Genomic DNA, 25,021 nt, shown 5'->3' with positions numbered 1-25,021 from the left:
GCCTCAGTCCAGAATTTTAAAGGCATGCTAGCTTGAAACATAAGTGCTCTAGCAATTTGGAGTAAGTGTTGATGCTTCCTTTCAGCCACACCATTTTGTTGAGGTGTGTGGATGCAAGTTCTTTGATGTATTATACCCTTTTCATGAAAGAAAACTTGACATTCCTTATTAACAAATTCAGCACCATTATCAGTTCTGATTCGTTTGATCTTGGCATTAAATTGAGTCATTATCATGTTATAAAATTGTTCAAGCTTAGAAAGAGTTTGAGATTTATGAACCATCAGGTAGGCCCAAGTAGTTTTGCTAAAATCATCTACTATTGTAAGCATGTATTCGAAATTGTTTATGGAGTACTCTCTGTATGGACCCCACACATCTATATGAATAAGCTCAAAAACAGATTTAGTTTTGGATTCACTAAGGTGAAAAGAAGTTCTGTGTTGCTTTGCCAATGGGCATATTTCACACTCAATTTGTTGAATGTTGTTCTTATTACAAAAATTCATACGTCTCAATACATCTAGGTTAGTGTGTCCTAACCTATTGTGCCATAGAATTTCATTACACACAGTCTTGCATTTGTTCATGTTACACATGCCAACAGATAGATTTTCTTCACTGACAGAGGTGTTCAAACTAATTGGTTTTGTCATGTGATGCTGTGGTTGTCTTTCTAACACATAAAGTCTCCCTCGTTTACCTACAACAATCATCCTTTTACTCTCAAGGTCCTGCAAAACACAAGTCTCATTTGTGAAAAGAACACTAAGGTGACTATCTTTACACAATTTGTTGACAGAGAGGAGATTATGCTTAAATGGAGGGACATATAGCACATCTTTTAGTATGATGTCTTCTGTAATCTTAACTTCTCCAGAGAATTTTACTTGTTGGCTAGTTCCATCAGGGAAATTAACAAAAACCTCATTATCAAGATTATGAAGGTGTTTAAAAGCAGTTATAGATGCACACATGTGGGCTGATGCCCCACTGTCAATAATCCATAATTTAGAGGTGGTAAGTGTGTTGTCAATAATCCATAATTTGGAAATCAGAGAAGTTCGAGCTCATTCGGCTGCTATTTTGGTCCTGCATGATTTTGAGCATTTCTCTCCTGATCATTTCTAAAAAGTTAGTGTCAGGTTCACTATTCATGGTTGTCTGCAAACTGTTGGCTTGTTGATTGATTCTCAGGTTAGTCATCCTTGTATTTGTAGGTCTGCCAACATTTTTCCTCTGATCAACCATGTTTTTGTACCAATCAGGGTAGCCCACTAGTTCGAAGCATCCCTCCTTTAAATGTCCTTTCTTCTTGCAGTGATCACATTGGAGTTGCCTTTTATCAGTAGTAGGTCCTTTCTTGAAATTTGTCCTCAGGTTTCCTTGTGTCTTTGTCTCAGTAATCTGGACTGCCATAACTCCTTCCCTTTCTACTTCAGCAAATTCAGAATTAACTTGTCTTTGTCTTTCAACTCTATGGACCATGGAGTATGCTTTTGCAGCGGAAGGTAAAGGATCCATGATCAATATCTGGTTCTTGGTATGATCATATATATCATTGAGGCCCATGAGGAATTGGAACAATTGGTAAGGAGCGTTTCTTTCAGACATTCTTTTGCTGGCTCCACAAGTGCACACAAGTAGGGGGTCTAAAGATCCCAATTCATCCCATAATCTCTTGAGTTTTGTAAAGTATGTAGCTACAGCGGAATTTTTCTATGAGATGGATGCAATTTCCCTTTGTATTTGATATAGAAGTGGACCGTTGCTTTCACCAAAACGCATCTCGAGTTCAACCCACAAGTCCCTTGCTGATTCTGCGTACAAAAATGCTTCTGCAATCTCTTTCGATATTGAATTCAATATCCAAGAGACTACCATGTAATCATTTTTCTGCCATTGCTCAATGGCTTCTTTGTCTTCCATCGATTTTGTTTGTGTGCCATCAATGTAACCCAATCTTCTTCTTGCTCCAAGGGCTATCTTGATGGATCTTGCCCAAGATAAGTAATTGTTCTCGTTCAATGATGCAGATACCAGAGATATGCTGCGATTATCATTTTCTTGAAGTCCCATATCAATGGAGATTCTTTCTTCTATTTCTTTTCTGTCTGTCATTTCTTGTGTCAATTCTTGTTTCAAGAAATGAAGGTGCGGTGTGTGAGGCTAGGTATGAACAGAATGCAGAAGCAGGCAGAGTATTTTGTTACACCTGCTCTGGTGGCATGTTGAAAAGGGATCAAGAATTGATCTCAGATTGAAGAAAAGTTAATGACAGAGAACTAATCGTGCAGCAGATTTACAGAAGGAAAAAGTCTGTATCTATTTTTTTTTCTAAGGAAGGACAAAAGGGGCTCTTAAATACAAGAAGAGCCTAACTAACAATAACAACTACTGAGTTGTTAATACACGTAACGGATATATAAAAGTGCTACTGTAAAAAAAACACAACTTTGAGAACAGAGTAAAACTAAACCAGAAGCTACTGCTCATTCTTTTATTTCTCTGCTTGCAACTCCTGTTCTTGTGGGAAGTATGAAATGGTTGGATGGATTTCATCATTCGTCTATTAAACTTAGCAAATCGAAGTCAGAGCGAACTTTTAATAATGTTGAGCTTCAGAAAATGAACATGGGAATTTAATAACAAACCCAATAAATTTAGAACTAAAAATATAAAATAAGAGACAATTTTTTGAATTATTATTTCAAAACGCCAGCTATATTACTTTCTTTTATTATATTGAGGTAGGGCATACAACGTCTTATATTTATAAACCAAAGATATTTTAGTATAATGGTTAAGGTTGGTGTTCAATAAATACTTCTAAAATTATAGTTCAAAATTTCGAGTATTTTTATCAAATTGATGTATTAATTGAATTGAGATATTATTTCATTTGTTGATATATTGATATAATTATATAATTATCGCCCCTATCAACAAAGGAAAAAGAATATATTAAAAAAGAATATGGGTAAAATGTATCCAATTGGACAATTATGATTTTGGTCTCTATACTTAACCACTTATTATTTAGTTTTTCGATCCCCAAACTTTTGGGTTTGATAATATTAGTCCTCAAACTGTTACTTTTTTAATAGTTTTTGCCCCTGCCATTAGGTTTGGCATTACAATTGATGGAGAAATGTTTGTCATGTGCACGTGAGGCATAAATACTAGAGAAAAAATAGGGAGAATTACGATTTTGATCCCTAAACTTAACCACTTATTCCATTTTGGTCCTTAAATTGTCGGGCTTGACGATATTAGTCCTCAATCAACCATCTTTTTACCAGGTTTGTTCTCTCAATTTTTCCAATTCGCCCATTCTTTCCTAAAGGACCCTAGCTTGATTTCCAATTGATTTTCTCAAATTCACTGATAATTTTCTGTTATTCACTAAATTAAAATAATTTTCCTCATTTTCCTTCAAAACCCATTCGAAACTTTTGAGTTTTTAGCCCCAAATCCCCAAAGTGTAAAACCTTCAAGCGCTAATCATGATTTGGATATACATGAATTTTTCTACCCAAATTACGAGGAGCCCATGATGTTAAAAATGGAAGTTTAAATTTACATTTGCAGAATAATAGAAACTAGGCTTTTGAGGAGATTTAAGAATGAGAATATTTTTTCTCCAATTATTTTTCCAATAAACCTTCAAACTTAAACAAAAATGGTGGATGTTGTTTTTTCCCTCCAATGCCGCCTCCCAATTCTAACTGAAAATATAACGACAAGAATCAAAATTATAAAAAAAAAGTATCAATTTGAAAACTAAAATTGTGAAGCTGAAAATTTTGATAACTATAACTAAATAAGTGGAGACCAAAATCATAATTCTCCCAAGCCAAAGTTACTCATTTTGTAGCTTTAATCTAGCAATTAAACAAGATCCAAAAACATGCTTTTTAGACTTTTCTCACATTGGAGTAGGCATGGCAATTGGCCCTTGAAAATCGGGGCCCCGACCCGGACAGGGCATAAAAATTCCCGGGTCCGGGGCTTCTTAGGCATGCCCCAGCCGGGTCTGGTGTGGGGTACGGGGCTTGTGCTGACCCACCACCCACCCCGTGTATATAAATTTTACATTTTTTATTATATATTATTAATATATGATACATTATTATTAAAAAAATTACAGTATTATATAAATCCTAAACAACTCTATATAAGAAATACAAAAATAAAACATTAGTTGATAAGAAAATTAATAATTTAAATGAATGTATTCTTTGTCTTATACAATTCATTTTAAATTGAAAATTATATTAAGGTATTTAAATCTAAATAGATATTATTTATTAAAAAATAAAATATTAATTGAATGTATTTTTGTATAATATAATTCATTGTAAATTGTAAAATGATAATAGTTGATTAGAAAATTGATAATTCAGTTGAACGTATTATTTGTCTTATACAATTCATTTTAGATTGAAAATTATCTTAAGTTTTTAAATTTAAACTGATATTATTTATTAAGAAAGAAAATATTAGTTGAATGTATTCTTTGTCTTATACAATTTATTTTAGATTGAAAATTATATTAAAGTGTTTAAATCTAAACTGATAATATTTATTAAACAATAAAATATTTGTTGATATATTCTTTATATACTATAATTTATTATAAATCATAAAATGATATTACTTAATGAAAAAATTAATAATTTAGATCAACATATTACTTGTCTTATAAAATGATATTACGCCGCCGGCAACGGCCGCAGCTCGCCACCTTCACTCACCCCGCAGCAGCTCCGCCGCAGCTCGCAAGTCAAAACCCCTCTGTCTCTATTCTCTTCCCTTTTGGTTTCTTTCTTCATTCCTCCTTTTCTTTTCTTTTTCTGTCAAAGGCTACTATTCCAGCTCTTATTTATCCCTTTTTCTTTTGTTTTTTCCCCCTGAAATTTGGTACTTTATGCTGCAATTTATCGTTATTATTTGATGTGATAACTTAATTTTCTTGCTTTGATAAAATAATTTTCTAAAATAAATTTTTGATTCGTGCTGTAATATTTAAATACGTTGCTAATTTTTCTTGCTAAAACCATGATATAGTGGGGCGAGCCAGGACCAGGGCGGGGTGGGGCGGGGCGAGTCTCGAGTCCAGGCGGCCCCCGTAACCATTTTTTAGCGTTAAGTTATTAGGGACCTTCATTCCCCAAATGGGATATAATATCATATTATAATGATAGTTAAGAGGGTAGACGTGATTTCTTGGATAAATTGAATTTTGGGAAAGATCTATCAGAAATATATCAATCTAGCGGCGTATTTTATAGGTCTATAACAGTTGATATGAATTTCGCTCTTAAAAAAAAAAAAAAAAAGATGGATATGGATTGTAAACAAGTTGTAGCTTAATATGAATAGTGAATTGGATTGGGTTAGATCAATTTATAATTAAATTGGCTCCATAAAAAAGAACGGATTGGACTAGTCCAAGTTCAATTGAGACGGGGCTACTCCCATATATCAAACATGGAAATGGCCCAAGATTACCTGGGCTTCGGCTAGGCTAATGGATTGGCCCATGAGAGTTTTTTTTCTTTTAATAATGCATGACATATAATTTTTACTTTATTATTTTAAGTATGCTACTCTTAAATCTTTTCAGAACTTATATTAAGTCCTTTTTGGACATTTTACTATCTGTAGCTTATTAGCCAAATTATTATTTAAACTCATTACATAATCTTAACTTCTTCTCTTTCTAGTTATGAATTCTTTATTGAAAATTTTTGCTTGATTTAATTACTATTTAGTTATTTTGTAAACAATCATATAAATTTAATTAATTGTCAAAAAATACCTCAATTGCATGAAAAATAAAATAGGCACAATTGAACCTGGTCAAGGCCTTGTCCGATTTCAACTGGGACAGTCCATGATCAGGCTTGAATTTAAACACGAACCCACTTGAAATCATTTAAAGGCCCAAACCGCCCTAGAAGCAAGCATGAATAATATGGGCCGGTCTTGAGACGGGCACTTCGGGGCTGGTCCTCCTCGACCCACTGTCCAGTTTGAAGCGTAGCTCAAGTAACGAAGATGAGATTTTATAATCAAAAGTTTGTCAATCTAAATTTTTCTAATGTAAGGGTATCGACTACTTTAATAGTATTTATTGATTTACTGTAATAATAACAATTAATTAGTAATGCATATTTAAACTATTTATAATTAAAATTCATAATTCTCATCTCTCCACTCAAACTATATATATATATATATATATATATATATGGATTACTAAGGTTTGTCAATGGACTTTCTTTCTCATTTCCTTTTAAAGAATCAATTCTTTGGAGACTCATTACATTTCGGTCGATTCGCCAACTACATTTGTGGGCTCGTGTAATAAATTACTTCACTGGACAAAGTTTCCCCATAATTCTTGTGGACCATATGGATGAATCACATAAATGACATGCAACTTTCAAGGTATCATTTACTTTTACAGAATAAATAATTGATTGGACATGATTAGATTATTTATGGGATATAATAATTTAATAAAATTATAAAGTATTCTTTTATATGAATTAAATGATGGATATAAATATTATATAAAATAATGTTGTGTTCCATCGTTGCCACTTCTGCTGCCACAACTCCCCTAATTTTCTCCTCGACCACAGATCCCATACTACCCCCTTCAACTCAAATTCATAACGGTAATTACTGTGGAAATATCATTTAGTTCACCTAGATCTGTTTGAACAACCTCAGTTAATCTTGTTTTCCTTTGATAAGAATCAATACGATCTTTATAAGACTCCCCCTTTGAATGAAATTCAATGGGATGCCATCACCTAGCACCCTCCCCTCTCTCTCTCTTCTTTCGCCGCCTTTTACCCTGCTTTGGCCAAGTGCCGCCACCATCCAAACTTGCTCATTGCCTGCAAGAGCTATAAGAGCATTGAAGATGTTTTTAAAGACTTCTACTTCGTTTTAATTTTATCTGTTGGATTATTGTGTATTTAACTTTAAGAGAATTGAAGATGTTTTTAAAGACTTTTATTGTGTATTTTTAAACCAGAGTCTAATTTATCTGTTGGATATATCCGGTGATTAGTACCAACCTCTCAAGCCTAAATCTGTTGCGCAAAAACCGACGGTCCCCTAACATGTGTAGCATTGTTTCCTTGGCCAATCAACAGTTTGCACACTCCTGCATGAAATAAAATAAAGCACAATTTTTATAAATAAAACCAACACTCGGAGAATCCTCTTTTATTGACACTTAACTACTCACCAAGTCTACAGCAAAAACACAAAATTAAATTAGACTTAATTTTTCAAGACTCCCCCTTGGTGCATACTTACTATCAACTACTCCAAGTCCAGCTCTGGAACTTTCAAACTTAATTAGGCTTTAGCCTTCATAAATACATCAGCAACTTGTTACTAGCTAGTTTGACTTCCTTTAAATTGATTTAAGAACCTTCTCTCGAACAAAGTTTAAGGTTTAGGGTTTAGGGTTTAGGCACTACATAGTTGACCCTATTCCTATTGAACGCTTTAACCAAATGCATTCTCGTGCAGTTGTTGCTACTGTCATGTACTCAGCTTCAGTACTTCATAATGCAATAGTTGATTGCTTCTTGCTACGCTACCAAATTACAACTGAAACACTTTCAAAACAATAGCCTTAAGTTGGTGAATATCATTTGTTTTGCCTGCCAAATCAGCATCTGTAAATCTTCTAAATATAAAATTATTACTTTTCTTGTACATAAGACGGTAATCAAGAGAGCTTTTTACGTAACGCAAGATTCTGTTAGCCACATCTACAATATGCCAAAAAAAAAAAATGATTTTTAGGACAGACAATGTCCATCGCAATTTGAGATGGATTTGCGATGGATGACATCACCAATATCATTCAGATGCAGTTGACAAAATTTGAGATGGAATGCATAGAAAATATAGATTCGTCACAATTTATTACAAAAAGCGTCCCAAGAAGTGACATGTCCTACATTTGGGATGGTTATTTTGTGAGGGACGCCATCCTTCTCAAATTAGAGACAGTATTGGTGAATTGGAGATGGGTGAACAAGAAAAACAAGACGCTGCAAATCAGTTGCAAGATCCATTCCAAATTTGAACAACTTTTGCAACAATGTTATCACTAGTTACAAATTTATGTACCGGCCGCAAAAATCCTTCTAATTTTGGTTGAATTTGAAAATATGGATGGAAATTTCAAATTTGGTATGGAGTATTTTAAAATAACCATCCTAAATTCCGTCCAATATAAAAAAATAAATAAAAAATTTTAAAAACCTAGGGAAATGAAATCCCAAGAGCCGTCTCAAAATTGGTCCCAAAAGTTGTGCAAAACTCATTAGTCTTATTTTTCGAATACGACATCTCTACATATCTACATTATTTTTCGAATATGATGGTCTGATTTAAAATTGGATGTCCGATTGAAGGATTCACTACAACAATAGAAAATCATAGTAACATCAATCCATTACTTACAACTATGAAAATATATTTGTGAGATATTAAAATCATATGAATATGATTATACTTCTTTTTTATATGTCATTCAATGTGTTGTTTCACAAACTTATTACTTTCTATGTTCATTTATGTTTTTAGAACAAATATCTAATTACTTTCAATTTTTTTTTAAAAAAGTATGTACTAGTTATAAATTACTATTGCGACGAGTTTTGGGACCAGTGTTGTCTTTTAAAAATGGATTTGAAATGAAATGCATGATATAATATCACTTTTATTTTTTGAATAATTATAAATTAATATTATGATGGTTATCGTGATGAATTTGGAGAGGAAGTGTCAAATAACTTCGTTATAGCCTGCTTTAAAATGACATCAAAACGACATCATTCATGTATATTTCTGGTGATTTTTATAATGGGTACCCGTACAAAAAAACTTTAATATATACTCAACAGTTAATATATAAAATTTGTTTGTCATAATTTCTTTGATTTTTATGATTTTTTATGAAATTTATTAAATTTTCCTGCAATATATATTGATGACTTTTTTTATTTTTTTGTAATTTATTTACATATATCATTAGTTTTTCTATATTTTCTGTATTTTTCTTTATGTAGTTTTAGAAATATTAAGAAAACGTTCGAGCATTCCCAGCGTACAACAAATGACTTGATACCAAGTGATGAGTCTAATGATGATGACTACCAGGACGAGTATGCCGGTTTATATTAAGCTTTTTTTTTAAAAAAAAAAATAATATATATTTTCGTTTAATTGTGCTTTTATTATTTAATTATAGTTCACTTTATTTAATATTTCAATTTATAGAATTTTAAGAAAATAAATTTATAAATTCAAACTCAAAAAATTTATTATAATTAGAATTTTTAGTTTTAATTATCGAAATTAAAATTTAGAAATAAATTAATCTAAAACTAAAATGATTAAAAATATATAAATTCATAAAATTCAATTTACTAAAAATTAAATTAAATTAATTTTTAAAAAATAATTTTTTAGAGGATTTTGTAACGGATTTTTTTTTAACAAAAGTTAACATGTAAACAGAAAACCGTTTCAAATTTTGCCACAAAATCCTTTGCAAATTTAATTTAACTAATCTTTGCACATCGGACAATATCTATGACGGGCTAACAAACTTGTCTCTGTCCGTTCCAGATTGATGGATTTATTTAACCTGTCATAATTTTTTTCCGACTCTACCAGCAAGGACGAATTTATAGTTTTCCGTCACAAAACCCATTCCAAAAATTCATTTATTTGTTCCAAATTAATTAAAATCCGTTCCAAAAATCCATTTTAAATAGTTATTTATTTTATTATTTTTTTTGTAGTGCTAGATAAGGACTTCGTGGACTTTACATGAATTGCGGTATAACAGTAATTGAAAATGCAATATTTGGCCTTGTAATTGTTAAATAATTTTTAGCTACCAACAATTGTTGAAATCTTCTCTCATTTTCAGCAACTTCCCTTCTTCTTTATTCTGCTTAAAATATGGTTCCATTTACCAAAATGCTCCAAGAGATTCTTTGCATAATTTCTCCGAGGTATAAAAAATCCCTAGTCCTAAATTTTTCATTTCTCATATGAGAAATTTCAACTTTATTCTCTTATGTGATCAGCATGTCGTTTGCATATAAAAAAACCAACAAGTGTCCCTTTTCGTTATGATTCAACAATAATATATCCACAAAAGATAAAATATTGATCCATTTTACTGTACGAAGGACGTGGTGCTTGTTTGAGGCCATACAATGCATTTTGCAGCAAACAGACATGATGAAAAATTCCTCAGAAACAAATCATGGAGGTTGTTCCACCAACACCTCGCGATCCAATTCGCCATAAACAAATGCATTCTTTACGTCAAGTTGCCAGATCTTCCAACTCTTATAAGCTGTATGGGAAGAAAATTGATCTTTGCTACTGGACTGAAGTCTCTCCATAGTCTACTTCGTAGCTTTGAGAAAAACGATGAGCAACAAGACAAGCTTTTTACTGATCAATCATACCACCTGATTTCTTTTTCAAAAAATATACTAATTTGCAATGCGATCTTTCATTATTGCTTCCCATTCTAAACAACCTTTAGTTTTCTCATAACACTCAGGTTCCACTGCAAAAAAGTGGGGTATTTTGGATGAGTTTAGGCACGATTTTTTTGGCTTTTGGCACGGTCATAAATTAAAAAAATTATTTTGAACTGGATTTTAAAATGCTTCACGATATGTCGTTATAGACGGTATTACAAAAATATAGGAATGATTGGTGAAGGACCATACCCAACTAGAACGGATATTTTAATACACTGGTGCTGAGCGTTCCTATTTTTTAAATAGTTTTTTCATTGGAACGCATTGGATAAATTTTGGAACAGTTATGTATTTTAATTTCAGTTATATTTGGAACGGTAATAGTAATACTTATGCCTGATTTTTGAAATAGTATGTATTTGTCCTGGTGATGTATTTCGAAACTGTAATTAGAATTGTATTGTGATCTAAATGTACAATTTTGTTAGGCATTGGTTTTTTTTTTTTTTTGGGTTTGGAACAGTCTTTTGCAATTGTTTTCGGAATCTTTTTTGGAACACAATATGACGCTTGAATTAGTTTACGTTGCGATACATTTGAGAACGGTCAAGCCTATTTAGGACTACCTCTTTGGAACTGTTTTCCAAATGGTTTTAGAATGATGTCTTTTTTTTAGATTTGTAATGTTATCTTTACATTTACTAAAAACGTTCCAAATTTTTTATTTTATAATAAAATTTATGTTAATAATTTAATTTATATATTTAAATTTTTTTAATAATAATTTTTCGTTTTTCTTTTTGGTAATTTTTAGTAGACTCCAAATATGCAAACTTCACAACAAAGTAAAAGAAATTAACGTGAACATAAATGATTAAATACAAAAAGAATAAAGGTCTTTTTTTAGGTGAAAGCAATACACTGTTATTATTATTATTTTTACTAAATTAATTACAATCATTAAATATCAAATATTTACATGTAATAAGTACCGACAATTGTAATAATCATATATTAATCATTAATATCAAATAACTATATTTAATAATCAATTATATTAAAGTAGAACAAAACTTACTATTAAAGTAGAATAGCATCCCACACATTTATGGGGTTCGAACCATAACCTTAAAAATATGAAAAATCAATTTCGCCAATCCAACTAGACCTTGTCCGCAATTTCTCTATATATAGAATTTCAAGTACCTACAATTGCAAACGTGCCTGTGTGTAAATTTAATTACAAGAAATTTCATGCGCCAAGAACAGAATGAAACATTTATGCAAAATGATATAAGTGACAAATGCCAGTTTCCCCATATTGATTTCCCTATTAAATCTTCTGATACGTACATAAAATAAAAGGAAAACAAGAAAGATATGAACATAGAAAGGTATATTTGGCAATTCTTCAAGCGTTATATTGTAAAGCCTGTACGTATTATATACATTCCAGAAAGGCAAAAAGTAAACCTAGATACAAAAATATTTGATGGTTAAAAAATATAATAAGGTACAGAATATCTACAAACAAATGGTTTGCACCCTTGGGGGAAAATTCTTATAAAGACTAGATTTGACTAAATTAAATTAATTATATAAGGGAAATATATTTTTTTAGTCCGTTAAGTATGTCCAATTTTAGTTTTAGTCGTATAAGTATGTCCATATTTTATTAACTCCAGTAACTAGTAAAATTAATTACATTTAGTTCTTCGATGGATTTGATTTATAATTTACGCCGGAAAAGTGGTTTATAGTCGTATAAGTACTGACAAAGGGATTTACGCCGGAAAAGTGATTTGATTTGATTTATAGTCGTATAAGTATTGACAAAGGGACACCTAAATGCGTTTTTGTCGATTTATAATCCTATGTGGCTAAAATCATGAGGTGGAAGACAAGTTAGCCATCTTTTGGAGGGAAGAAAGTTAACTTTTCCCTCCAAAACACTTTTCCTAACCAACAAAATATATTTTCTTCTCCCCATGCTTGCACAAATCCAATTTTCTCTTTTATCTCTCGGTTCCAATGTCTTCTTCCATGGAAGGATTACTTTTTTATTACTGCGAAAAGAAAGCAATGGTTCAGACTTCTTAGACTAATCAAAATCCAAGAAGGAGGTTCCATTCCTGTCAAGATTACAAGGTAATAAGCTCACTTTTTTCCCTGATCAAATTTTGTTTAATTTTTTTCGAATTTTTTAAATGAATTTAGTTTTGTAGAGAGAATGATTTGCCCAATCAACATACATGCCACGTATGCAAACATGTACTCTCCATGTGGCATGACACGCGGTTAATTGGCCAAAAATTGGACCAACTAATTTATACGTTGGCAAGTTCCAGATAAATTTAAAATTTTGGCAAAAAAAAAAGAGTAAAAAACCCTCAAACGGACTAAATCTAATCAATGTTACAAGTTACTGGAGTTATTAAAAATGAACATACTAATTAAAACTAAAATTGGATATACTTAACGAATTAAAAAAAATATTTTTTTCATTATATAATAAGTGTGATATTAATTATATAATGAATATATAATGAATATATTACACTTATTACACAATTAATTTAAACGAGTACTAGGATGTCCCCACCTTTGACATCACTTATACCTACCAGAGCATTTGAAAAACCTTATATGTACTGACAAAGGGGCAGGTTGTGCTTTTTAATTAAATGAATCATCAAAACCTTCCCCATTACACAATATAATATCTGCAGTACGCAATTATCCTATTTTTCTATAGTAACCCAAATTCAAAGGAAAAATACACAAAAAATGTAACAAGTTCTATTCAAAACAACCAAAGAAAACTATAAGTCCTGTCTTATATCAAACCTTCCTGATCGAAAACCGACCGAGTCAACAGCCCCCAGGACTCGCTGGTCGAACCGGGCCGACTCGCTTGCCTTCAAACTCAGCAAACTCCCACCTTCTTTGTACACCTTCAAACTCCCAACTTTATCCTTCAATTCTTGAACTAAACCCCACATCATCTCGATTGAAGGCTTTCTCACCAAGTACAGAACCGATAGCCTTTCTTGACAATCTTGTAATCTCTTCAACGCACAGACGAGCTCGACCGAGTCACCGAAACTCAGCCAACCCAGCCTCTCGGTTATCTCGCCGAGTCTTAGTAAAATCTCATTAACTGATGAGATGTAATCGTTTAGCAGCAATCCCATGATTTCTTTTACCAGCATGTCGTCTTCGCGTGCAAGAGAATCCGGCACGTTGCAGATTTCTTCGATCAGTGTAACTATGGAATCGATGTCTTTGATCAGGTCGAGGTTCAAGAACGACGAGATTCTGTGCACTTGGTTTTCTTTGACCATGCTGCATGAAGACGAGCAGGGAAAATAGCCCAATACCCTAGAAATGGAAAGCAGGGTTTCCAGATATCGCGCGTACCACCGAACCCATGAGGAAAGGGCCCACGTGGTGGCGGTGGCGCCGTCGCGGAAGGCCGACAGTTTCAGGTAGTTGTATCCGCCATTGGCCGGATAAATGGAGAGCTGGTCCTGGAGAATGAAGGGTCCCCGCTTGATGATGTGATGGATGATCAGAAGGCACTTCAGGGCAACTACGCAGTTTCCGGTGCGGTGGAGGCGGTCCATGAGGGCGGTGATGATAGGGGATGCGGTAGCGCGTGAGCTTTCCCCGAGGAAGAGGAGGGCGGAGATGTGGTGGTCATCTGGTGGGGCGCAAGGAGTGTGCGTGGTGGCGCGCAGGACGGCGAGGCGGATGGATAAGGCGTTGGGTTTGGAGAGTAAGGCGGCTTTGGACAGAGAAGCCTTGTCTTTGATGAGTCCTAAGAGATCTCTGAAATTAATAATTCTTCCCATGGATTGAAGGAAGAAATTGAAAGGAGTCGTGAAGAGTGGGGAAGACGATTACTACTACTATTTAATTTTGTTTTACTTGTAAAAAAATATATATAGATATAGGTGTTTATATTTGAAAAGGTCTAATGAGTTTCCTTCTAATTACAATTAGGTCTAATGAGGGATATTTGTGTTGAATGGTTAGATAATTAACTAATGTCCAATGTCATTAAGTTTAATTAAGTTACTTTTTAAAATGTTGGATTTTAATTTTTCGATTATTTCAAATTCACATTTTTATATATTTTCACTTGTTGATGCGGTGTGGAATATTTTTAGGTGATAGTTAAACGACTTAAATTTTGTGTGTTTTTATTTTATTTTGAATTAAGAGTGTATTAAGATTACCTCTTGCACTGGAAAAAATATAATTTTAATTCTGTAATTTGGGGTGATAATTTTGGTTCTACACGAGCTGATTTTCACAGCTTAATCATGTAACTTTTAAAATTTTGGTACTTTTTACCCTTTTTCGGCCAATTTGGACAAATAATCACCGGTGACTTGCAATAATCCAATTATATTGTAGTTTTAGTCCTATAACTGAGTTGGCATTAGTTTTTTAGTCTTATAACTTAGGAGAGTTGGCATTTTTGGTCCTACATGAATTTATTTGCAATTTCCTGCCAAAAGGACTAAAATTATCAAAATTATAAAATTAAAGGACTAAATTATAAAAAATAATTCATACAAGACTAAAAATGTTATCTCTTAATTAGTTAAAGGATTAAAAGTGTAATTTTTTCCTTGCATGAATGGTGAGCTTGATGTCTTACAATCAAGAGGTTATGAGTTCGAGTTTCACGAAATATACATAATTAGTCTACTTTGAATCACTAGATGAAACATAACATTTAATTATTGACCACAATTATGCAATGATTGTCGCCTGTAATTTTCGCTAGTATGGCTAAAATATTTGTTATGGATAAAAGCCATAACAAAAATATTTTCATCGCTTACGCAAAACATATTATTCATCTGAATAAGCTAAATTTTTGCATCATTTCATCTAATTATGGTTAATAATAATCATTCACCACGACTTTAAGTCCATATATGGCCACTAAAAATATAGGCAATAATAATTATTTCTCTAGTGAATATATAATAGCATGTTGTTTCTTTGTTGACTTTGAAATTGTTTCTTTATTTATTTTAAGTTAATTTAAAAATATTGATCTATTGTGCATGATTATTATAATAATAGTATCTGAATTGATTTAGAAATATCGATATTTTTTTAAAAAGATAAAAAATAATTAATGAGTGAATATGGAGTGGAAGCTATAAAATATTTAAAAAGTAACTTGTAAAACTTGTTTGCAAGTTGCAAACCTCAAAGAAGTCAATATTCGTACAAAGTAATTTTTATTTGAATGGATTCTGAAAAAAATAATGAGGTATTCTAACTTAGGTCAACAGGTCTTAAATGGGCTAAATTTCGGACTAATTGAAAAAATTATAAAACTTGACTGAAAAAATACCTTATTTGCAACAATGTAGTAAAATATTGACATGAGCAGTAATCGGTTAGATTTTTCTAAAAATTTTAATTTTTTAAGTTAAAATTAAGTTATTGTGATTTGAAATTTTACCATAAAATCAAACACTTCAGACACTATAATTTTGATTTCTATCCATTTAAATACTCTCAAAATACATCCATCCGTAGTTCTACATTAATTTAGGGAAATATCCTGCACATTATAATTACATATAAGGACTAAATGCATTATTTGTCCCGTGATTTAGGTTATTTGACATTTTCATTCTTTAACTTTCTAGAATGGTATCTTGGTCTGAAAATATTTTAATTTATAATTTCAGTCATCTTGTCAGAAGGGTGAACTTCAAGAAGAAAACAACTGAAATTGCAAAAATTAAAAGATATAGGACCAAAATGCTACCCTAAAAAGTTAAAGGATAAAAATGCTAGCAGAAATGGGCCAATAGGAACAAAAGTACCAATTTTCAGATGTCACGTAAAAGACATGCATTTTTCCTGTGAAAAAAGTGAACTCCAACAGAAAACAAGATTAAAATCACAAGAATTAAAAAGACAATGATCCGAAATGCTATCCTAAAAAGTCAAAAAAGACAATATCAAATAAATTAAGTTACGAAACCAAAAATACATTTAACCCCCACATATAATAAGGTAAACTAAAATTTTCTTTTGTTTTTATATATTATCTTAGCAGTATGACATCAATATATATATATATGTTCAGTAGTATATATATATATTTTTAAGAAAAAAGTGAATAGCAATAAACAATAAAACCTTGGGAGGAAAAGCAACGGAAACCATAATTAAATTTGAAAAAGAAACAGAGTATGCATGTCAACGAGGCCTTGTCTGAATGGTGAAATTGCGAATCTCATAAATATGGCTTGGTAGTCTATATTTAATAGTAATATCTTATTTATTTATTTATTTTGAATATATTATTTGATTTAAAAATATCGTATATTGATCAGTAGTTGAGTTTTCATCTACTATTATATCCATGAACAATATATATGAGGGAGGAAAAAAGTAGAGTATTAGGCTAATTATTTATATATACATAGATGACATTTCACCGTATAATTCAATTTAATGAGAGAAAACGAGTGATGGGCACTTTACGGGTCCAGCGGAGAAATACTGAGTATTATTCGTCGAGTTAGGGCCTACTCTTCCATGTGCATGAATATGGAATTAATTGAAATTAATTATATTGAATGTTCAACTCCTATTGCATAATCATAAGTTATTTCATACAATATAAATGATAACGATTTGAAATATTTATAGTAAATCAATATTTTTTTACTAAAATCAAACAAATTATCAATCTAAAAATTTAATTACTGATCATAAGTTTAATTATCACTAAGATGTTTGTTATGATGTTTAGTTATAATTAATGTTTTGACTTTACTTGCGAAAATTAATGATGTATACATAACGTTTGTTTAGCATTCACAGTCATAGTTTCGGGGATAATTATATCTACACTTGCTGACCTATGGTCTATTTATACAAATTACTCACGTCGTTTGAAAAATTATACATACACCCACCAGAAACGTTGACGTTGTTTAGATAAATCATCCTTACTTTATAGAAAATTACATAGACATCTCTAAGAAACGTCAACATTATTATACAAACTATCCATGTTTTGTCAGATGTGGTTTCTGTAATTATGTAAAATATAGGATGGTTCTGGTCGATATAATATTAAAATTTTCAAACAAAAAAATAGAAAGTATATTTCCTTTGATCTCTATTTATAAAATCTTTTTATATATTTATGAAATGCTATTGAGTTGAGCTATAACTATCAATTAATTAATATAATTAAAATTGTCGGTGGGCCAAATTCCCGTGGCACAAGAGGCCAATTGTGAAAATCTTTGAACAGACAGGTAAAAAGGTGATAATTATTTAATATGATCCTATGTTTATGAACTATTTTTTTTGTATTGAGATAAAGGATAACATTATAATGTTTAATATATACAATCAAAGTCAATGAGGTCCAAATCAATTGACGAAGTTGAGACCCCATAATTTTAAAGGTTGTGGGTCCGATCCCTTGTGCCTATATTGACTAATAGGTATTGTTTCTACTAAATAGTAAATATTGATTAGATTTCATTTATTTGATACTATTGATTAGAATATATGATTGTTGTAATGATTGATTTCCGACATGAATGATTGTAATCAATTTATTTCAATTAATAATAATTCGTCGCTCTTACTTCAATATATATATATATAATCGACAATGTTAATTTTATTATATGTTGTTCAAGGTTTTCTGGCTACTTCAATATATATATAATGGACAATGTTATTTTTACTAGGGAGAAGTATTATTTTAGTCCGGTAAGTATGCCTAATTTTAATTTTAGTTCGATAACTATGTCCATTTTTGTTTAGGTCCAGTAACTTAAGAAATTGCTTACTTTTAGTCATTTGGCAGATTTTCGGACAATTTTACCCCTATACAACATTTTAAAGGCAGTTTTAGTCCACATGCACTCATAGGGGTAAAATTGTTCCAAAATATGCCAGGGGACTAAAAGTAAGCAATTTCGTAAGTTACTGGACCTAAACAAAAATGGACATAGTTATTGGACTAAAATTAAAATTAGGCATACTTAGCGGATTAAAATAATACTTTTCCCTTTTTATTATATGTTGTTCCAAGTTTTCCCAGAAAACCTTGTTAGCATCTCTAATTATTTGAACTCTGAATTCGTAGCTTCTTCGAGATTTTTCTTGCACTTAGTTTATGTGCTATATATGTAGGTTTAATTGCATTTTTAATTTTATAATTATATATTTTTGGTATTTGAGTCTTGAAACTTGCTATGATGTTAAACTGATTCTTTATCATTACTAATTTTGCCATTTGAGAAATTCTCAAAAATGGTCAAAAAATGACATCATAATTAAAGTCAATTTTAAAAATTTCGATAAATCTACAATTCAACAAGTCATAGAAATAAAGCGTTAAATAACTATAATTATAAGACTAAAAATGCAATTAAATTTTACATATTTATGTTGTACCAACCTTCATTAAAGAATGAACCGGTGGCAATAATCTAGTTCATATTTCAGGATGAGGAATAGTGGTCCTTGTTGACCATATGAACTATGATGTTAGCCAATGATGCGACATGCCAACTTATTCAAAAATTAAAATAATTTTAAATTTGTGTTAATTAGCTTGCACATCGAGTTGTCAAAATCCCACTAGAGCGTTCACAGAATTACATAAAACAAATAATGCAAACAATATATTTAGACATATATGTCAACTTGTATGTTATGCACTTTTTAAACGAGTCGTTATGGCACGTCGTTTTTGTATGTATGTAATAAATAATTATTTATATTTTAAAATATATTATAAATAAAAATAAGATATATAAACAGACACATCATATTTAAAAATAAATAAATAAATATAAAAAAATTAATTTAAGGATAAACCGATACAAAAAACATTACTGTGTGCGAATTTTCATAGCAGTACAGATAGATAGTATAGATCATATAAATAAGAAGAAAAATTTGAATCGGGGTGGTTGAAAACATAAAAAGACATTTTTGATAATTTAAAATAAATTCATACCATGAAAACATTATTAACACTTAATGCAAACAATGTCAAATCAAAATAAATTATGACAATGGAAGCACAAAAATAATATAATAAGTTTGCAAAAATATATGTACATCCATAGTTTTAAATAAAAGTTCGACATTAATAATCAGAATCTATTTCATGATCAAAATTATTTTTAAATAAAGAAAAAAAGAAAAAAAAAACTCATTGTCTTCATCTTCTTGTAAATCTTCATCATCATTGGAAAAGATGTTTTCAAATTATCCATCCATACCATCGCGGTCTTCTTTCTTCTCTTAAACATTACTGAACAAATCAGTTTAAGGTTGTCAAGTTCTCTAATTTAATTATTTCCTCAGACATGCTATAATAATCAAACATATGATCAGCATTGGAGCTTTTCCACACGTAGACACCACTATTCGTTATTGATTTTGAATTTCCATAGTATTTTATGTGGAACTTGAATTTGTTCACAAGGTAGTTTTTATAACATTTTGTCAATTAATGTGGTGAATTGAACATATGAATTATATGTTCATCAATACTATATTGAGGATCCACAACCTATTTACAAGTTAAATATTTTAATCAATATTTTATATATAATTAGCAATAGCTTGTTAATATTTAAGAAATAGATATATTTATATATTTATTTAATTATTCTGCAAAAATTCGATCGCGAAACATTCCTAGTTCAATAAGGGTTATTGACGGGTTCTCTTACATCAAAATTGCTTCAAACTTTCTGTACTAAAAGTAAATGTTTGAAAGTGACCTTTTGATTAGTAAGGAAGAAGAAATTTGCAAAATAAGGGACTTATCAATTTTAGAATTGAGCTCTGCGCAATTTAGCAATACATATCTACATATAATCATCAATTCATCATCTTCCAAGATTCTATCATGAATTGGAGGACTTAATGGTCATCCTGGATGTGTAAAAATTCATAGACATCATTAGCATCTACACATCTCCTGTCATCATTTCTTGGCTCGAGTTAATCTTGTCTGCACAGTAGACTCAAACTAGACATTTTTTTCAATCAATGGAGGCCTCAACACATGCTTGATTTTTACTTTTTTCTTTATGTGGTGAAAAATTTTGAAGTATTATTATTAACTTATATAATTGAACTATAGACTTTTAAAAATGGATGGGAGTTATATTAACTTTTGAAAGGATACATCCATCGATATTAGATCAGTCCTCCGACCCTGGCTTCGTAAGCAACATGAATAGGTAATTAGTTTTTTCATTGACTTAAAAAATAAGAAATACATTTTCAAGTTTACAAAATGTCTCAACAATATCTACTGAAGTTGCTCTATATCTTTCACTCGCAACTTAAGTGTACAACTTTTTTCTAAAAGAGCAACTTAGCTCGGTTATGTAAAACTACAACTTTTATGGTAGTTCAAACTGTTGTTGGTTGCTGTTTCCAGCTGAAGAAGAGAAACTCACCAGTACACTGTTCGTGCAGATGAAAACATAATATACAAAGTTGCGTTTCTCTTATTTAGAAATGCGCTTTTATTAGTTGTTTGTTATAGCTAGTATTGTATTTATTAAACGTGAGCGCACCTTTGTTAGTGAGAATGCGAGTTAGTTATAGTCAGTTGAGAGCTGAAATCTATATATATGTAATCATCTTCTTCAGTGAAGAAAACAACAAATCAGAGCTATACACTCTTGCTGTAAATTTCTACTTTGAAGAATTCCTCTTTTCTATCAGAATGATTTTCTACATTACTTCCGTTGCAAATTTTACATGGTATCAGAGCCATCATTGATGGTTTCTGATTCCTTCCTGCTTCATATCAAGAAAATCAAGATTGATACCTTTTTTATCACAAGAATGGCTGAGGACACAGAAGCCCTCAGATTACAATCCAACGACAATCAGGGCTTAAGCTTGGTTTCCACTCCCTTAGATGGAACCAATTTTCTATCTTGGAGTAGGTCAGTAAAACTAGGCTTAAGGGCGAAGATGAAGATGAGCTTCATCAGTGAGGATGGAAAGAAATCTGAAGAAAACTCAAAAGAAATGGAGCAATGGGACAGAATGGATTCCATGGTTACATCATGGATCTTGAACTCAATTTCAAAGGATATAGTGGAAAGTTTCATGTACACCAACACCTCAAGAGAGCTATGGATTGAACTTGAAAACAGATTTGGACAAAGTAATGGTCCAACGGAGTACAGGTTGAAAAAGGAACTTGGAGCACTGACACAAGGGTCTTCATCTGTTTCAGTCTATTTTTCAAAAATCAAAAAACTATGGGACGAATTGGCTTGCATTACCTATACACCAAAGTGCACTTGTGGGGCGGCAAAGGAAACTGCAGAAATTAGAAGCCATGATCAAACCATTCAATTCCTCATGGGATTGAATGATATCTATGATCATGTGAGGAATCAAATCCTCATGATGGAGCCTTTACCAGCTGTTAGCAAGGCATATGCAATGATAGACAGGATTGAAAAGCAAAAGGAAGAAAGCACTGCACAGCCAAACACTTCTCAAAACATGACAATGCAGGCTTATAAGAAACCTGAGATGCAGAAAAATTTTCAAAAGAAAAAGAATGTGCAAGATAAAAGACAGCAAATATGTAAAGAATGTGGTAAATCAGGACACTTAAAGGAAGCATGCTTCGAAATACATGGTTACCCAAAATGGTACAAGACATTGATGAAGCAAAGAAAAGGGAACTCACATGCAACAAACAAGGTAGCTACAGCTGTGGATGTTGGAAATAATGTTGTGGATGTGAAGGCCATAACTGAGATACTGAGGAGTGAGTTCCACAAGTTTCTTGGAGGATTAAAACCCAAGACATTAACCATAAGGGATGAGGACAGCTATGATTTCTCAAGTATGACTGCAGAACTTAATTCCTCCAATATTGAAAATCTTGATACATGGATTCTTGATAGTGGCACTACATCTCATTTGTGTGGAAATGATCTTATGTTTACCAATGAAAGAACTGATTTAAGAGATGTTTTTGTACATTTGGCTGATGGAACTAGACATATGGTCATAAAATCAGCTGACATAAGATTAAACAATAGAATTACTTTTGAAAGATACTTTATATGTGCCTGATTTAGAATTCAATTTACTGTCTCTCAGCAAAATATGTACTTCCCTACCTATTAAGATTGAGTTTCTTAAATCTTATTGTATTATACAGGACCATAAGACTAAAAAAGTCATTGCAGTGGCCTACTTAATAGGAAAACTATACATCCTGAACTCACAATTTTTTGACAAGAAAATTATAGATTAATACCTTTGCAGACATAGTGAATTTGGCCTTCATGCTTCACAAGTTTCTTTGAGTATATGGCACAAGAGACTATGACATCTATCTCACAATGTGTTCTTGCACACTGGATTGTCTAAACATGTCAAAAATCCTATTTCACATGTGAAATACGCCCACAAGACAAACAACAGAGGCTGCCTTTTCCTACAAGTGTTTCTGATTCAAAAGAATGTTTTGAATTTCTTCATATTGATCTATGGGGTCTCCATAATAAGTATTCTATATCAAAATGTACTTATATGCTTACTATTGTGAATGACTACTCTAGATGTACATGGACTTATCTTTTGCAACAAAAATCACAAAATGTGGAATTACTGAAAACCTTTTATAAGATGATTTACACTCAATTCAACAAAAGGATTAAAAGAATAAGGAGTGATAATGGTTCTAAAGTTTTAGGAGAATAATGCCAGAACTTTTTCAAAAATGAAGGGATAATACATCAAACAACATGTACATATACTCCACAACAAAATGAAGTTGTGGAGAGAAAGCATAAGCATCTATTATAAATGGCTAGATGTCTGATGTTTCAAGCAAATTTACCTAAGATATTTTGGAGTGAGGCTATTTTAACTACTACCTTTTTGATAAATAGAATACCTACCCCCATACTGAAATGGAAAACCCCTTATAAGGTTTTATTCAATAAACCTGTTGATTACTCTTCTTTTAAAACTTTTGGATGTATGTGTTTTGCTACAAACAACATGCCTCACAAATCAAAGTTTGATGTTAGGGATGTGAAATGTGTTTTCTTGGGATATGCTTCAAATTAAAAAGGCTATAAAGTTTATGATTTAAAAGGAAAATGAATGATAGTGTCTAGGGATGTTACATTCTATGAAGATGTGTTTCCTTATGCAAAGGATTCTAATGATCCTATTACTTGTACACTACTTGTTATGTCTGATGATAACTTTGATGATGCAGAAATCTTTGAAGAACCTGATATAGTAACAGAAAATAATACTGAAGTACAGGATAATGAAAATCAGAATGCCACTATCATTAGAAGATCCACTAGGCAAACATCACAGCCTAAAAGACTTCAGGATTATATATGTTCTCACACAGACACTAATCTAAACATGTCTGCTATTATACAGTCTCCTTACATCCATAAATGTTTGCTTACAGCTACTAATAATCCTGCAGAACCTAGCAATTTTAATGAAGCCATTAAGAGTAAGGAATGGAAAAAAGCCATGAATGATGAAATAAAGGCTTTACAGGATAATTGTACTTGAAAAATAACATAACTACCCAAGGATAAAAGGGTTATAGGTTGTAAATGGGTTTACAAGCTTAAACTAAAACAAGATGGAACTGTAGATAGATTCAAAGCTAGGCTTGTTGCAAAAGGTTATAACCAAATAAAAGGAATAGACTATCTTGATAGTTTCTCACCTGTAGCCAAGGTTGTAACAGTTAGAACATTACTAACTATAGCTGCCAAACAAAACTGGCATTTACACCAACTAGACATAAACAATGCCTTCTTACATGGATTTTTAGATGAAGAGATTTATATGTTTCCTCCTTAGGCATATTCAGTAGCAAAAGATCATGTTTGTAAGTTAAAAAGATTCCTATATGGATTAAAACAAGTCTCTAGGCAATGGAATCAAGAGTTTACACTACAATTAGAAAACTATGGATTTATTCAATCTAAGTTTGATCATTGCCTATTTACAAAACAAACTGAAAAGGGGCTATATTGTCTATTAGTATATATAGATGTTGTGGTACTTACAGGACCTTGTGAGGAAACCATAACACGCATTAAAGATTACTTGGATAAAATATTCACTATCAAAGATCTGGGAAAGGCCAGATTTTTCCTTGGTTTGGAAATTTGCAGGTCAAAGGAAGGAATTCTGCTATCACAAACCAAATACATAAACGACATTATTATAGACCTGGGGCTGACACAAGCAAGGGCTGCAAATACACCCCTTCCAGCAGGCATCAACCTCTGCAAAAAAAATAAAGAACAAATGCAAAATCCAAAATCATATAGAAGACTGCTAGGAAGGTTGGTGTATTTGGGATTTACAAGGCCTGACATATGCCATAGAACTCAACAATT

The 25,021-nt window shown here is 31.6% G+C and overlaps 2 protein-coding genes across 2 annotated transcripts; one reads left to right on the top strand and one right to left on the bottom strand.

Annotated features, from left to right (window-relative positions):
* LOC105178274 (putative clathrin assembly protein At4g40080) lies at window positions 13,203-14,595 on the bottom strand. Its single transcript, XM_011101722.2, has one exon. It carries the CDS (start codon window positions 14,405-14,407, stop codon window positions 13,376-13,378), a length of 1,032 nt encoding a protein of 343 aa, XP_011100024.1. The 5' UTR covers window positions 14,408-14,595; the 3' UTR covers window positions 13,203-13,375.
* On the top strand, window positions 21,447-22,703 carry LOC105178417. The gene has a single exon (XM_011101879.1). It carries the CDS (start codon window positions 21,447-21,449, stop codon window positions 22,701-22,703), a length of 1,257 nt encoding a protein of 418 aa, XP_011100181.1.

The sequence above is a fragment of the Sesamum indicum genome, linkage group LG15 (assembly GCF_000512975.1).
Source record: "Sesamum indicum cultivar Zhongzhi No. 13 linkage group LG15, S_indicum_v1.0, whole genome shotgun sequence".
NCBI lineage: Eukaryota > Viridiplantae > Streptophyta > Magnoliopsida > Lamiales > Pedaliaceae > Sesamum > Sesamum indicum.
This window is presented reverse-complemented; position numbering and strand designations above follow the sequence as displayed.